At 36.5% G+C, this 17933-nt stretch overlaps 1 protein-coding gene across 1 annotated transcript in view; it reads right to left on the minus strand.

Annotated features, from left to right (window-relative positions):
- Positions 1-17933, minus strand: part of TAOK1 (TAO kinase 1) — a 145990-nt gene that overhangs the window by 85459 nt on the left and 42598 nt on the right. The window contains 1 exon segment of the mRNA XM_030295661.1: positions 1251-1471. Within this exon segment, the coding sequence (XP_030151521.1) occupies positions 1251-1382 (132 nt within the window). The 5' untranslated portion in view covers positions 1383-1471.

Consider the following 17933-nt stretch of genomic DNA (forward strand, 5'->3'; position numbering starts at 1 on the left):
AGAGGCAAAGGACTTGAATAGACATTTCTCCAACAAGATATACAAATGGCCAATAAGCACATGAAAAGATGCTCAACATTGTTAGTCAATAGAGAAATACAAACCAAAACATCAAGATACTACTTCACACCTAGCAGGATGGCTATAATCAAAATAACAAAAAATTACAGGCATTTGTGAGGATGTGGAGTAATTGGAACTCCAGTAAATTACTGGTGAGAATGGAAAACAGTACAGCCACTATGGAGCAGTTTGGCAGTCCTCAAAAAGTTAAACATAAAATTACCATGTGATCTAGTACTTTCACTCTTAGGTACACACCCCAAATTTGAAAACACTGACTCAAACAGATATTTGTACACCAATGTTCATCGTAGCATTTATTCACAATAGCCAGAAGATGGAGGACACAATCTAGTATCCATCAGCAGATGAATGGACAAACCAAACCATGGCACATACAATGGGATATTCATTCATCTCTAAAAAGGAATGAAGTACTGATACATGCTACAACATGGTTGACCTGCAAAGTGATTATGCTATACATTATGCTAAGTGATACAAGCTATACACAAAAGTACAAATATTGCATGATTCCCTTTATATGATATATCTAAAATAGGCAAATTCATAAACAAAAGTAGATTAGAGATTGGGTAGAGGGGGAAGGAGTTACTGCTAATAAATACATAGTTTCTGCTTGGGGTGATGAAAAAGTTTTGAAATTAGATAATGGTACTGGTTGCACAACATTGTGCACGTAATTAAACGCCACAAATTGTACACTTAAAAATGGTTAAAATGGCAAATTTGATGATATTTTAGCATAACACACACACACATATACACACAAGAAAAAAAGACTGGTACATATCCTTTCTGTCAAATAATAATCCTAGATTTCTAAAACACTAAAATTGACTGTGTATGAGACCTTAACAGAAATCAGAGTTCTTCTGCACTATTTAATTCTGTAGTAATGCAAGTCATAGACTCTTCAAACCACTGTACTAAAATGCTAAACATGTAAGTTAAAGCAAAATAATATTGTTTTCCCATTTTTTTAATAATCCAAGAAGCTCAATAAATAAAACTATCTACTTTACATTAACAATATATCTATGTAAGTGATTATAAAATGGACTATTGCCTATGTTTCTTTATATTATTATTTTTTTTTTTTTACTCTGCCAGACTAGATATTAAGTAAATGCCGGTCACTGACATATAAGCCTTTAACACTTTACAAAATATACTGCTCCAAAGCTTCCATGGCCAATTTCTCTGAGATCTGTGAAGAGCTTCTCTGGGTCTTCTTTGAAGAAGAGCTCTGCAATTTCAGGGTCCTTCAGACTGCCCGCTCGGTTGGTTGATGGCATCCTGCTGGGCAATCAGTTCTCTGATTCTAATTTTATACTGCTATCCCAATCCCTGGTTCATCTGTATGAATGAAGCCACGCTGGCATAACTATTGAAGAGAAATAAGAGAAAAAAAAGTCAGGAAAAAACACTAAGAATAATTACAAGATCATTTTCTGACAGCATATACAAATTATCTGCGGCCTAGAATTTCACTGAGATGGAGGTGTGGTCTACTAGTACAGTAGTTCCTAAATCTGAAAAGATACCATTTACCATTGTTTAATCAACTCTGATACAGACATTCCAAGAAAAAACACAATGGGAGAAAGTAATGAATTTCACACAGACAACTGTTTCCCTCATAAATCTGATTCACATTAAAATATGGCCTTCATCAAATCTGTATCATTAGATAAGTAGATATTACAGCAACCAGTAATTCCCTGGTGTTCTGTTATCAGTTCCTTTATACCAGAGTATGACATATACAGATTATAGATAATATAGATATTTTTTAAAATATAGACTTTTTTAAATAAAAATTTAAAAACTGAGAAGCTTCAGAACCTCTGGGTTCTGGAATGACACTGCCTGGACATGAATCCTGACAACACTATTTACAAACTGTGGACTTTGGTACCCTCATTTTCCTCATCTGTACAATGAAATAACATACTTCATAGGATAGCATCCCTCAGGGAAATCAGAGAAATCAGAACTAATGAGGGACATTTCCTCTGCCAATATCAAAACAGAATGCCAAAACAATGGCATCATTAGAATACTAAAAATAGGACAAGCAAATTAATAATCTAAAAGATAGTCAAGAAACAAACCAATGTATGTGTACCTTGGAATTTAGCATACAATTATAAAAAGAAATAAATGCAGAGAAAACTGAGAACACATTCAGAAAAAATATATAAAAATTATAACCCTATCACATATCTTACATAAACATTACTGGCCTATAGAGGTATCCCAAGTAAATGAGGAAAAAAGGAATCGGATATATACAAGTGATGTTTGGAGACTCCAGTAACTATTTGGTAAAAAAAATAAAATAACACCTGTTCTTCAAACTAAACAGAATCACACACAGGCAATACAAACATAAATACAACATATGGCAATGACATATGGGAAATACAAACATAAAAAATGAAACTGGGGCACCTGGCTGGCTCAGTTGAAAGAGCATGTGACCCTTGATCTTGGAGTTGTGAGTTTGAGCCCTACACTGGGTGTATGTAGAGATTACGTAAAATAAGTACAATTTTAAAAAATGAAACTATACAAGTAGTAGAAGGAAACAGGTTAAGTTCCTCCATAATCAGGAACTGAGGAAACTTTCCTAACTGTTCCAAATCCAAAACAATAATGACAAAGACTAATACATATTTAACAATATAAAAGACAACTTGGGAGGAGAAGCCACGGAAAAAGACGCACCTAAACAAAAAGACAAAAAATAAACTTGGAAAAAAGTTTGAAACTTATGTTTACAAATGTTAATATCCCTAATATGTAAAGAGCTTTTAAAAAAAAGTGTGTGTCGGGAGTGGGGAGAGGTGCCTGCGTAGCTCAGTTGGTTAAGCGTCAGACTTGGAACTCAGGTCACGATCTCACTGTTCATGGATTCAAGCCCTGTGTCTGGCTCCACACCATCAGTATGTGCCCCTCCCCACTCACGTTTTTTCTCTCTCAAAATAAATAAATAAACATTAAAAAAAAAAGGAAAGAAAAAAGACAACAATCTGATATACTTAATATCTGAAAAGTTTCTGAAAACAGCAAATAGAAAAGAATCCAGCAGATATGTGTAATTCACAGAAGAAAAAAAAAAGGAAACAACCACTAAATATATGAAAATATGTTCAAAATCACTCCAAGTAAAAGAAGACAAATTAAAACTATACTAAGATTTCATTTGTAATCAGAAAGGCAAAAATTGACCACCTGTTGATGGTGGGGTTAGAAGGGAAGTATGTATGCACTCATCCATTAGCAGTGGTAATGAAAAAAAACAATATAAACCTATGGAGGAAAATCTAGCAAAAACATGCACTGACCATTTTCAAACAAAATACACTCTACGGAATCTATACCAAAGGTACTTCTAGAAACATTCAGAAATGATAAATGTACAAGGTCAGGAATGGAAATCATTACAGTGCTCATGGGAGTGTTAAAATAGTTACAACCATTTTGGAAATTGTTTAGCAGATGCATATCACGAAAATAAGTATTTACTATATGAAGGAGCAATTCCTGAACTAGCTGTCATTTTATTCAGTCATAAGAAAACACAGGCACACAAAAAACTTTGTACTAGTAGCTTTATTCATAACAGTCCAAAACTGCACAATAATACAAAGGTCTATCAACAAATAAATGTAGAATAGAATTGTGGTAATTCACACAATGAAATACTATCACAGCAATAAAAGGAAATAAACTAACAATACCTGTAGCAATCACTACAGATGAGCATCAAAAGCATTATGCTCACTCAGCAAAGAAGCCAGAAACAAAGATACATACTTGATGATTCCCCTGATACATTCTCAATAGGCAAAACTAGTCTAAAGTAATAGATCCATGGTACTGGGATGGGTATGGGGGAGTATGTGGTATGTAAGAGACGATCACTGGGTTCTACTCCTGAAACCAAGGACTACACTGTATGCTAAATTGAATTTAAATTTAAAAGAAAAAAAAACAAACAAAAAAAAACAGGAAGAAGAAGAAAAACATCACTTGCTAATCTAGAATCCATATATCGAATTTTTATAGTAATTGTTTTTATAATTTTAAGAAATTTTACCTTTACACTGTACTTCAAATTAGAGAAAAATAAAATAGAACATTTTTTACAACTCGATACTACATATTTCTGAACAGAAGAACATCGAAAAGGCTATTAGCATTTTTTTTTTAATTCACAAACGACTAAGCCATTTTTTTAAAATGTTTACTTATTTTGAGAGAGAGGAAAGACAGAGTGTGAGCAGGCGAGGGGCAGAGAGGAGAGGGAGACACAGAATCCGAAGCAGGCTCAAGGTTCTGAGCTGTCAGGACAGAGTCTGACGTGGGCCTCAAACCCACAACCCTGAGATCATGACCTGAGCAAAGTCGGACATTTAACCGACTAAGTCACCCAGGTACCCCAAGACTAATACATTTTAAAATTTTGTATGTCAAAAAAAATGAGTCAAACACAAAAACTGAAACATCCAGAGAAAACACAATTAAGAATTAATATCCTTAAATACACAGATATCAGAGAAAAGTAGCTAACTCACCAGAGGATATACATCAGCATTCCATAAACAGTTTAGGTAATAAAAATTACTGGGGAGAAAAGTTAAAAGTGAAGAAGATGGGAATAGCCATGAGTTTCCCTAATTCTGTTTTCCTCCTTTAACTCCTGGCTTTGACTAAGAATGGCCTGAGTTACAGAACTATGTTGAGGGTGCTGACAAGGAAACTCTAAAGAAATCCCCTCTTTCTGCCCAAAGGAGCAGAAAAAGGAAATCCGTAACCTAAAGACTATAGGGGGGAAAGCCATTTTCTTTTCTCGTCCTCAGTCACAGAAATGCACTGCCCTAGCAACAGAAAAAAAAAAGAAAAAAAAAAGAGAAAGAAAGAGGGGAAGGGAAGGTGGAAAGGGGGAAGGCGGGAAGGGAAGGGAAGGGAAGGAAAGAAAAAAACTGTGAGAAAACCTCTCTCTGAACAGAAAAAATGGAAACAGGGGCCACTGTTGGTCCAAAAGTATGAGGGGGAATTCCCATTATTTTTTTAAACCCCTCTCTCCTTTCCCCACTTCACTTAGAGTAGCCCCAGTGATGAGAACTGTACAATGCACAGGTCTAAAGCTCATAGAAAACCTGTCTTTCTGATCAAAATAACAGGGAGTTTTAGATTTCTGTGTTCCTTCTCTCTCTGTCTCTCCTATCTCTCAAAAAGAATAAACATTAAAAAAAAAAAAAAGAATATGCGCCTGGGTGGCTCAGTGGTTAAGCGTCCAACTTCAGTCAAGTCATGATCTCACGGTTCAATGAATTCAAGTCCATGTGTCGGGCTCTGTGCTGAGAGCTCAGAGCTTGGAGCCGGCTTTCGGATTCTGTGTCTCCCTCCCTCCCTCTCCCTCTCTCTCCGCCCCCCCCCCCCACTTGACCCTGTCTCTCTCTCAAGAATAAACATTAAAAAAAGACGACGACGAACCGAGAAAAACCATTGGAAACTGAAAAGAATGGAGGACAATCATGGAGAAGAGAGAGCTGGAAAAGAGATCCCTAATTCTTTTGTTTTGGTATAAGCCAAAACAAATACTGTATTTGCACTGTGTAAAATACACCTTAAAGAAGCAGAGCAAAGGACTATACTAAAGGGAAATAATCTATATTATACACCACTGCCAGTCTCATACAACACTGAGAGGCATAGCACAGGGCAAATCCAAAGAGCACAGTCAAGATTTTGAAAATAGAACTGCTACTGGAACTACCACCAACAGAAAGTGAGACAGAACTTCCATTTTAAACCAGTTGGTGGTCCTACTAAAACACAAGAAAACAAATCAACATTCTCTAGAGGATATTCATATGATTCAGAAATATTCACAATGTCCAGGGTAAAATCCAAAATTATCCTACATGCAAAATAAATAAACACACACACACAAAACTGGTAAATGTGACAAATTATTCAAGGGAAGAGAGGACCAACAGATGCCTATTTTTGAGATGACTATGTTTAGAATAATCCACACAGACTTGGAAAGCAGTTATCATAATCATACTAAATGAGGTAATGGTAACACTTGCAAAACAACTGAAAAGACATCAGTTCTTAGTAGAGAAATACAAAATATTTTTTAAAACATGAAAAATTCAAAACTGAAAATACGTATCAGGAAATGAGGGGCACCTGCCTGGGCTCAGTCTTGTAGAGCATGTAACTCTCCATCTTGGAGTTTTGAGTTCAAACCCCCACATTGCACACTAGAGTTTACTTAAAACAAACAAACACCTCCTTGCATGGCCTTAAGTGCACAACAGAAATGTAGAGGAACGGAGTAAACTTTACGACAGAGCAACAGCAATTACTGAAACTAAAGAAAAGAGAGGGAAAAAGATTGAAAAAATAAGAGCCCTTGGTGACTTCTCGGACAGTATCAAATTGTCTACATTTCAAATCACTGGTATTGTTAAGGAGAGGAAAAAATAAATTGGGAGACAAAAAAACTGTTTTAGTAATTTCTGAAACGTCCAGATTTGACAAAAACATAAATTTAGAGATTCAACCAAGCTCAACCAACCCCAAACAGGACAATTCAAAGAAAATCAGGTAGACACACCTAGTCAAAATTCTAATAAACGAAATAAACTCAATGTAAATGACAACAGATTCTGAATAAAAGACACTGGAGTCCACAGAAAGTGAAATATCTTTAAGGCAATAAAAGAGAAAAGAACTACCAACCCTGAACAGAATTCTTTATCTAGTAGAAATCTTCTACAGGAATGAAGGGCGGCCGGGGGGGGGGGGGGGATCTTAAATGGTAGAAACAAAAAGAATCTGTTGCCAGCAGGACTTATCCCAAAGAAATGCAAATATTAACCAAAAGAAAGTAGAGTAGCTACATTAATATCAGACAAAATAGACTTTCAGAATAAGGAAATCACAAGTGATAAAGACGAATATTACTAATGATACGATTACTTTTACCAAATCCAAATTTGTCTTCACGGGCAAAAGAGCTTCAAATTCATGAAACAAAATTGATGCAAGAGAAAAGAGAAATAACAAGTCTATAATTATACTGGGAGGACTCCCAATACTCCTCTCTCAGAAATTCAAAGAAAAGTAGTCTGAAAATATATAACACAACACTATCAACCAACTTATCTAATGACATTTCTAGAATACTCTATCTGACAAAACAGATATACATTCTTTACAAGAAACACATATGATATTCCCACAACGCCATTATATTCTAGGACATAAAAAAATCTTAACAAGTGTAAAAAATTTCACTCATACAAACTAATGATATCTGGACCATAGTGTATTTAAAATCAGTAACCGAAATATATCTATAAAACCCACAAAATGTGAAAATTAAACACCACACTTCTAAGTAATTCCATGGGCCGATAAAGGAGCTTCAAGGGAAATTAGAAATTAGAAAAGAATACAATTGAATGAAAATAAAATGCAACACAAAATTTGTAAGGTACAACTAATGCAGTGCTTACATAGAAATTCAAGGCACTCGGGGTGCCTGGGTGGTATAGTTGGTTAAGTGTCAGTCTCTTGATCTTGGCTCAGGTCATGATCTCATGGTTTGTGAGTTTGAGCCCCACATCAGACCCCTCACGGATGGTGCGGAGCCTGCTTGGGATTCTGTCTCTCTTTCTCTCTGCTCCTCCCCAACTTGTGCTTGCTCTTTCTCTCTCTCAAAATAAATAAACTTAAAAAATTTTTTTATTAATCTTTTTTTCACTTTTTGAGAGACAGAGACAGAGCGCGAGCAGGGCATGGGTAGAGAGAGAGAGGGGAGACACAGAATCGGAAGCAGGCTCCAGGCTCCGAGCTGCCAGCACAGAGCCTGACGTGGGGCTCAAACCCATTAACGCAAGAGACATCATGACCTGAGCCGAAGTTGGATGCTCAAACTGACTGAGCCACCCAGGTGCCCCCAAACTTAACAAAAAATTTTAAAACAAGAATTAAGGCACCTAAATCTGTATTAGAAAAAAAAGGCTAGATTTCAAATAAATAATCTAAGCTTCTATCTTAAGAATCTAGAAACAGGGGTGTCTCATTCGGTTGACCAACTCTTGGTGTCAGCTCAGGTAATGATCCCAAGGTCTGGGATCCATGCTCAGTGTGGAGGCCGCTTGTGATTCTCTCTCTCCCTCTGCCCCTCCCCTGCTCATGCTCTCTAATACAAAATTAAAAACAAAACAAAACAAAACAAAAAAAACTAGAAATAGAAAAGTAAACTAAAGCCAAAAATAATATAAAAAAGTAAATATTAAAGAAACAGAGTAGAAATCAATGAAATTAGAAAACAAAAAGCCAATGGAGACAACTCAATAAAACCAAAAGATGGTTCCTTGGGTTAAAAAAAAAGTCAACAAAACTGAAACACTTCTGCCAAACTAACCAAGGAAAATAAGAACCAGACCATAATTAGCAAAAACACAAATCAAAAGGAAAATATTACTACGTACTCTTAGAAAACTGAAAGAAAACCAGCTTTAAGTTCCTGAATTTAAGTCACCATTCTATATGGGCTAAAGATAAAAGAAACACATGATCATATAACAGAGGCAGAAAAAGATTTGACAAATTCAACATCCATTATGATAAAAATGGTCAAAATACTAAGAATAGAAGGGAACATCATTAACCTGCTAAGGGTATCTACAAAAAACCTACAGCTAACATCATAATGATTAAAGACTAAAAGCTTTCCCCTTATGATTAGAAACTAAGTACGGTTGTCTAACACTCCTCTTAAACACTGTACTAGAGGTTCCAACCCATACAATAAAAAAGCAAAGCAAAGAAATACATAATAGAAAGGAAGAAATAAAACTAGTTGCTGACATTACTGTGTATTTGAAAAACCCCAAGGAATATACAAAACAGTAAAAGACGAAAAAAATATTCAGATATATCTAAAAATATTTGAGGGGGCGCCTGGTGCTCGGTTAAACATCCCATCCTTGATTTCAACAAAGGTCATGATCTCATGGTTCCTCAGATGAAGTCCCAAGTCAGGCTCTGTGCTGACTGTGCAGAGCCTGTTTGGGGTTCTTTCTCTGTCTCTCTCTCTGGTCTCTCTATGTCTCTCTCTCTGCCCTTACCCTGTTCCCGCTCTCTCTCTCTCTCCCACTCACAAACAAACATTATGGGGCACATGGGTGGCCTCAGGTCAGTTAAGTGTCCAACTTTGGCTCAGATCATGATCTCAAGGTCCATGGGTTTCAAGCCCAGCATCAGGCTCTGTGCTGACAGCTCAGAGACTGGAGCCTGCTTTGCATTGTTTGTCTCCCTCCCTCTTTGCCCCTCCCACTCTCGTTGCTCTGTCTTCTCTCTCTCAAGAATAAACATTTAAAAATTTAAATAAACATTTTAAAAAATGTTAATATTCTGAATAGAATTTATATACGGGGGGCCTGGGTGGCTCAGTCAGTTAGTGTCTGACTCTTGATTTAGACTCAGGTCATAATCTCATGGTTCACGAGTTCAAGCCCTGCATCCGGCTCTGCACTGACAGTGCAAAGCCTGCTTAGGATTCTCTCACTCCTTCTTGCCCTTCCTCCTGCTTGCTCTCTCGCTCTTCTCAAAATAAATAAATAAATTAAAAAAAAAAAAAACGAGGGGTGCCTTGCTGGCTCTATTGGTACAGCATGCAACTCTTGATCTCAGGGCTGAGTTTGAGGCCTATGATGGGTTGTAGAGATTACTTACAAATAAACTCCTTAAAAAAAAAGAAAAGAAAAAATAAACATAAAAATAATAATAAAATAAAAATTAAAAGTGAACTTTGCTCATACCTTATAGAAAAATTAATTCAGGGGAGCCTGGGTGGCTCAGTTAAGTGTATGGCCTTGATCTCAGTCAGGTCATGATAACGTGGTTTGTTGAGATCAAGACCACACTGATAGCCCTGCTACCAGTGCAGAGCCTACTTGGGATTTCTCTCTTCTCTCTCCTCTCTCTGCCCTCCCCACACTGGTACATGCGTGTTCTCTATCTCAAAATAAATAAACAAAAAAAAATTTTTTTAAGAAAAATTAATTCAAAATAGTCCATTATCTCAATGAAAAAGTAACACTTTATGTTAAAACATTCAGATGAAACCACAGGAGAAAACTGTTGCAACCTCGGTTAGTCAAAGAGTTCTCAGATACAAACCGAAAGTGTTATCCATAAAAAAAAGGCAAAATTAATAATTTGAACTTCACCAAAATTAAAAGCCTTTACTCTTGCAAATAAGACTTTTAAATAATGAAATCAAGGGGCACCTAGCTGGCTCAGTCGGTGTAGCATGCAACTCTTGATCTCAAGGCTGTGAGTTCAAGCCCCATAATCGGTGTAGAGATTACTTAAAAATAAAACCTTAAAAAAATAAAAAATAAGCCACAGGCTGCTAAAAATTATTTTCAAATCATGTACCTGAAAAAGGATTTGTATCCAAAATATATAAAGAACTCTCAAAACTCAATAATGGGATACAGGAATGCACACTTGGATGATGAAACTATAAAAAAATTTCCCAGAAGTTATTACCATAGTAAACGCCGGATAGTAGTTACTTTAGGAAAAAAGAGTGATTGTGATTGGGGTGAGACATAAGGAGGAACTTCTAGAATGACTGGTGAAGTTCTATTCTTGCCTTAGTGATTACATGGGAATTTTATTTCTAATAATAAATTAACCTATATGTTTGTTTTGTGAATTTTCTCCATCTGTTTGATTTTATAATAAAAAAGAATGAAAACAGAAATTATATACTGTAGTTTTTGCAAAGAAGGCAATACAACAAAGTGGTATGAATTATATTTAGGTAGTTATGGCCAGTATTACAGACAACATTCACAAGACAATACTTTCCTTATGTTCTAATTATCAACAATAATCATACATTCAACTTCCACAACCAGGAAAAAAGATAACAAAAAAATATCTAACATGTGTGCACGTTCTTTGGGCTGTTAGAAGATAGAAAAAAATGAAAATTAAAATAAATACAAATGTTAAAAATCCCTGAAACACTCCATTATACTGTTAGGCTAGAGTTTACAGTATACATTGCATAACTGCTTTTCTATACATCCTTAAATTCCCAAAAGTAAAGTATATTATAAAAATGAGCACCATCTTGGTTGCCTTGCACACATTCAGAATATTGCTACAACAGAGTCATCAATGTTAAAACTGACAAAGACATTTGATTTGAGTCTTGTCCATTTTAAAAATCTGTCAGGAATAACTATAGAAAATAAACAGCACAGAGGCGCTTTCACAGCAACCCTACTCATAAACTCCATAATTTCTGCAGAATGCTAAAAATGAATATTAGGCACATGAATAACTAACATAGAGGACTAATATAGCTAGATAAACTACAAGTCAGGCTTAAAAGATATAAATATCTACAATAAGTTCTTAAAGGTATTATTAAACTGTACATGCAATCTTCTTTTAAAAAAAGGCGGGGGGTGGGGCGCACCTGAGTGGCTCAGTCGGTTAAGCATCAGACTTCGGCTCAGGTCATGATCTCATGGTTTGTGAGTTCCAGCCCTGTGTCGGGCTCTGGGCTGACAGCTCAGAGCCTGGAGCCCACTTCAGATTCTGTGTCTCCCTCTGCCTGACCCTCCGCTGCTTACACTGTCTCTAGCATTGTCTCAAAAATAAATATTTAAAATAAATTTTTTAATTAAATAAAAAACAAAACAAACAAACAAAAAAACCAGGGGCGCCTCCGTGGCTCAGTTGGTTAAAAGTATTCCACTCTTGGTTTCATCTCAGATCATGATCTTACAGTTTGTGAGTTCGGGCCCAGCACCAGGTTCTGTGCTGACACTGCGGTACCTGCTTGGGATTCTCTCTCTCCCCTCTCTCTCTGCCCCTACCCCCTTCTGCTCTCTCGCTCTCTCTCTCTCTCGCTCTCAAAATAAATACACTTTAAAAAAAAACAGGCTGTTAGGTTATATTTTTTAAATATCTATTCTCAGAGCATAAATATCGTTAGAGTAACTGATATCCTTCTTACTAAAAGAGAACAGTAAAATGAAATTAACAGTCTTATAAACAGCAATTGAGATCTAATTTGTGCCTGGTTCTACAAAAATAGGCCAAGGAAGCCTATCATTTATTAGATTATTTAGGGTTGAATGTAAAAGACAAACAATTTTTGTAGGTGGTACCAGTCTGTTAATCCTAAAACATACATCTAAGAAAGCTGATTAAACTAGAATAAAAAATCCAATATAATTTATTTTAAAATCTCAGACCTAATTAGGATTTGAGAATTAAGTAACTGTTCCACATTTGTAAAATATAGTCAAATAGCTGACAATAACATCAGTCAAAGCAAGAGAAAGAAGATGGGGGAAGGGTACTGATAATCAAAGCATATTCAGTATTACTTGAGGAATGCTCCTTGGATGAACAGTGATGATGTCATGCTATTCCATCTTTTAAGAACCTTCAGATTTTCACAAAAAGGACATTGTTGGTCTTAAGCAACTGCTTCAATACCATAAAGCCCTTTTCCCTACATCTGTTAATCAGAGGGCTCAGGCTTAGAAAACAGCCAACTCAGTCAAACATTCAATCCCTTTAGAGAGAGAAAAATTGCCCCCTTACTCAGTCTAATTGGAACATGAACACATACATAAAATGAAATGGTAACTGATAAGGTTGCATAACTAAGGACCTTCTTGAAAAGAACATAACATTATCTCTCTTTAAAAATTAAAAAAAAAAGGAATATATGTATTTGGGGAACAAAAATTTTGAAAGGTAGAAAGAATTAACAAGAAAAACTAAGTCTCCCAAGTACACCTATTTCTATGTATCCTTGCATAGATTACCTGGGTGTGATTGTTAATAACCCTACAATGGGCCTCTAAGTGTTCAAGTGAAAAAATTACACTTCTCTGACTTTAAATCAAAAGCTGGAAATCATTAAGTTTAGTGAGGAAGGCATGTTGAAAGAAATGTTAACAGTGAGACCTTGTGTCAAACAGCCAAGTTATAAGAGCAAAGGAAAAGTTCTTGAAGGAAATTGTTACTCCAGTGAACACATGAATGATAAGAAAGAGAAACTGCTTTATTGCTGATATGAAGAAAGGTGGTTTGGGTTTTTTTGTATACTATTTTTGCTCTTTTTTTTTTAAGTACAGTTAACATACTTACACAAGTTTCAGGTGTACAACATAGTGATTCAACAAGTCTATACATTAATCTATACTTACCACAAGTGTAGCTACCATCTGTCACCAAAGAACATTATTACAACACCACTGACTGTATCCTCTACGTAACATCCTTGATCCCTATGACTTACTCATTCCATAATTCGAAGCCTGTATCTCCCACTCTGGTTCACCCATTTTGTCTAACCCATCACCCCCTCCCTCTGGCAACCGCCAGTTTGTTCTCTGTATTTATGGGCTTGTTTCTGCTTTGTGTTTACTTATCTATTCATTTGTTTTATGTTTTAGATTCCACATACAAGTTAAATCATATGGTATTTGTCTTTCTCTTATTTCACATAGCATTATACCTTCTAGGTCCACCTATGATGTCACAAAGAACAAGCTCTTACTCTTTTTTGAGGCTGAGTAATATCCTATTGTATACCAAATCTTCTTTATCCATGCATCTATCAACAGACACCTGGATTGCTTTCATATCTTGGCTATTGTAAATAACGCTGTAATAATCATAGGGGTGCATATATCTTTTCAAATTAGTGTTTTCATTTCCTCTGGGTAAATACCCAGTAGTGGAATTACTGGATCATATGGTATTTCTAGTTTTAATTTTTTTAGGAACCTCCACACTGTTTTCCACAGTGGTTGTACCAGTTTACATTCCCACCAACTGCACAAGACTTCCTTTTTCTCCACATCCTCACCAACGCTCGTTATTTCTTGCCTTTTTTCATTTTTTTTTTTTAATTTTTAGTCATCTCTACACCCAGCGTGGGGCTCAAACTTACAACCCGGAGATCAAAGGTCATATGCTCCACCAACTGAGCCAGCCAGGTGCCCCAATTTCTTGTCTTTTTGATGCTAGCCATTCTGACAGGTGTGAGGTGATATCTCATTATAATTTTGATTTGCATTTCCCTGATGATAAGTGATGTTGAGCATCTTTTCACGTGTCTATTGGCATGAGTATGCATGCCTTCCTTGGAAAAATGTCTATTCAGTTCCTCTGCCCATTTTAAATCAGATTATTTGGGATTTTTTGCGTTGAGTTGTATAAATTCTTTATATATTTTGGATATTAACCTGACATGGAGAAAGTTTTAGTGGTTTGGATAGAAGATCAAACCAGCAACAACATCCCCTTAAGCAAAAGTCTAATCCAGAGCAAGACCCTACCTCTCTTCAATTGTAGAGTCTGAGAGTTGAGGCGGCTGCCGAAGACAAGTTTGAAACAAGCAGAGGTTGGTTCATGATGTTTAAGGAAAGAAGCCATCTCCATAACATAAAAGTACAAGGTGAAGCAGCAACTGCTGATGTAGAAGCTGCAGCAAGTTATTCAGAAGATCTAGCTAAGATAATTAATAAAGGTGGCTACACTAAAAACAACGGATTTTCAGTGTCAAGTAAACAGTCTTATATTGGAAGATAATGTCTTCTAGGACTTTCATACTTAGGAGAAGTCAATGCCTGGCTTCAAAGCTTCAAAGGGCAGGCTAACTTTCTTGTTTAGGGACTGTTGAAGCTGGTGACTATAAGTTGAGGCAATGCTCATGGACTGTTCTGAAAATCCTAATGCCTTTAAGAAGTATGCTAAACCTACTCTGCCTGTCATCTATAAATGGAACAAAGCCTGGATGACAGCACATCTGTTTACAACATGATTTACTGAGTACTTTTAGCACATTGTTGAGATCTATTGCTCAAGGGGGGAAAAACAAGATTCCTTTCAAATATTACTGCTCATTGACAATGCATCGGTCACCCAAGTACATGGAGATGTACAATGAGATTAATGTTGTTTTCATATCTGCTAATACAACATCCATTCTGCAGCCCCATGGACCAAAAGGTAATTTCAACTTTTGAGTCTTAGATTTGAAATAAATTTGAGGGGTGCATGGATGGCTCAGTCAGCGAAGTATGTGACTCTTGATCAAGGGTCTGCAGGTTTTAGCCCCACGCTGGATTAAAAATAAAAATTTGGGGCACCTGGGTGGCTCAGGTGGTTAAGCATCTGACTCTTGATTTGGATCAGGTCATGATCTCACAGTCCTGAGTCCAAGCCCCACATGGGGCTCTGTGGTGATGGTGTGGAGCCTGCTTGGGATTCTCTTTCTCCTTCTCTCTCTGCCCCTATCCTGCTTGTGCTCTCTCTCTCTCAAATAAAAAAACTTTAAAAAAATGGTTTTTTAATTAAAAAACAAAAATTAAAAAATAAAAATTAAATCTTTAGGGGTACCTGGGTGACTCAGTAGGTTAAGCGTCTTTTTGTTTTTGATTTTTAAAAAACGTTTGTTTATTTTTGAGAGATGGAGAGACACAGCATGAGCAGAGAAGTGGCAGAGACAGGGAGACACAGAATCTAAAGCAGACTCCAGGCTTCACACTGTCAACACAGAGCCCAATGCAGGGCTCAAACTCACAAACCATGAGATCATGACCTGAGCCGAGGATGGACGCTTAACTGATTGAAACACCCAGGCGCTCCTAAGCATCTGACTCTTGATCTCCACTCAGGTATGATCTCATGGCAAGTGAGTTCGAGCCCCGGACCAGGCTCTGCTCTGGTGGTGCAGAGCCTGCTTGGGATTCTCTCTCCTTCTCTCTCTGCCCCTGCCCTGCTCACACTTTCTCTCAAAATAAATAAATGAACTTAAAAAAATAAATAGGGGCACCTGGGTGGCTTAATTGGTTGGGTGACTGACTTTGGCCCAGGTCATGATCTCACAGTTCGTGAGTTCGAGCCCCGTGTTGGGCTCTGTGCTGAAAGCTCGGAGCCTGGAGCCTGCTTTGGATTCTGTGTCTCCACTCTCTCTGCCCCTCCCATGCTCATGCTCTATATCTGTCTCTCAATAATAAATAAAACATTAAAAAAAATTTGTTTAATAAAATAAATAAAATCTTTAATAAATAAATATACAATTTGTAAAGCTATAACTGCCATGGACAGTGCCTGATGGATCTAGGCAAAGTAAACAAAACTTTCTGAAAAGGATTCATCATTGTAGATGCCATTAACAACATTTACGATTCATGGGAAGAAGTCAAAATATCAACATTAACAGGAGACTGGAAGAAGTAGATTTCAATCCTCATGAACGACTTTGAGGTGTTCAAGGCTTCAGAGAAGGAAGTAATGGCAGATGTGATGAAAATAGCAAGAGATTTAAATTTTGAAGTGGAGCCTAAAGATATAATTAAGTTGCTACAATCACATGATAAAATTTTAATGGTTGAGGAGTTCCTTTCTTATGGCTGAGCAAAGAAAGTAGTTCTTGAGATGGAATCTACTCCTATGGAAGATGCTAAGAAGACTGTTGAAATGACAACAAAGGATTTAAAATTTTCCACAGATTTCTCTGAAAAAGGAGTAGCAGGGTTTGACAAGACTTTAGACTTTTGACAAGACTGACTTTAGAGTTTTGAAAAATTAGTTTTGAAAAATTTCTACTCTGGGTACAATGCTATCAAACAGTACTGCATACAACAGAGAAATGTTTATGAAAGGAAGAGTCCATCAACGTGGCAAACTTCATTGTTGTCTTATTTTAATAAAATGTCACAGTCCCCCTAACCTTCAGCAACCACCACCCTGATCAATCAGCAGTCATCTACATAGAGGCAAGATCCTCCACTAGCAAAAAGATTACAATTTACTGAAAGGTCAAATAGTGGTTAGCATTTTTTAGCAACAAGGTATTTTTTAATTAAGGTATGTACATTTTTAAGACATAATGCTATTGCAATATGTAGTAGACTACAAAATAGTTAAGTATATTTTATATGCACAGGGAAGCCAAAAAATTCATTTGACTCATTTGATTTCAATACTCATTTCACTGTGGTGATCCAAACCAAGCCCACAATATCTCTGAGGTAATGCTGCATAAATGTTAGTACTATTAAAGGAAATTAGACTAAAATAATCAAATCATTTCAAATGTATCTTGTGACATATACAAATTTTCTTGTACATACAAAAACTATCTCCGGAAAGATACTTGGAAACTGGTAACATTGGTGGCCAATGTAAGGAAGAGACTCAAAAGCCTGAGACACAAAAATGAGAGGAAGACTTTTCACTATTTTGTATTTTTTGAATGGTGAATGTTTTACCTATTTAAAAACAAATGTTAAAAATTAAGGTAAGAGGGACACCTGGGTGGTTCAGTTGGTTGTGCTTCCGACTTCAGCTCAGGTCATGATCTCGCAGTCTGTGAGTTTGAGCCCTTCATCGGGCTCTGTGCTGACAGCTCAGACTCCTGTTTCGGATTCTGTGTCTCCCTCTCTCTGCCCCTCCCCCGTTCATGCTCTGCCTCTCTCTGTCTCAAAAATAAATAAACGTTAAAAAATTTTTGAAAAAAAATTAAGGTAAGAAATTCATTTTCTGGCCATAGCACTTACATGAAAGTTCCAAATAAAGTTTAAGATTTTCATAATTTGCAATTCCACAAGCACTCACCTCTCTAATGTCCCCTCATCCCCAATCAACAGATATTCTGAGAACTAGAAAAACAACTGTATGATACAACCATTAAGAATTATTTACAGTACTTAGGAAGAATCTAAATGCTGACTGATAAGAGCCGCTCTTTCCAG

This window comes from Lynx canadensis, chromosome E1 (genome assembly GCF_007474595.2).
Source record: "Lynx canadensis isolate LIC74 chromosome E1, mLynCan4.pri.v2, whole genome shotgun sequence".
NCBI lineage: Eukaryota > Metazoa > Chordata > Mammalia > Carnivora > Felidae > Lynx > Lynx canadensis.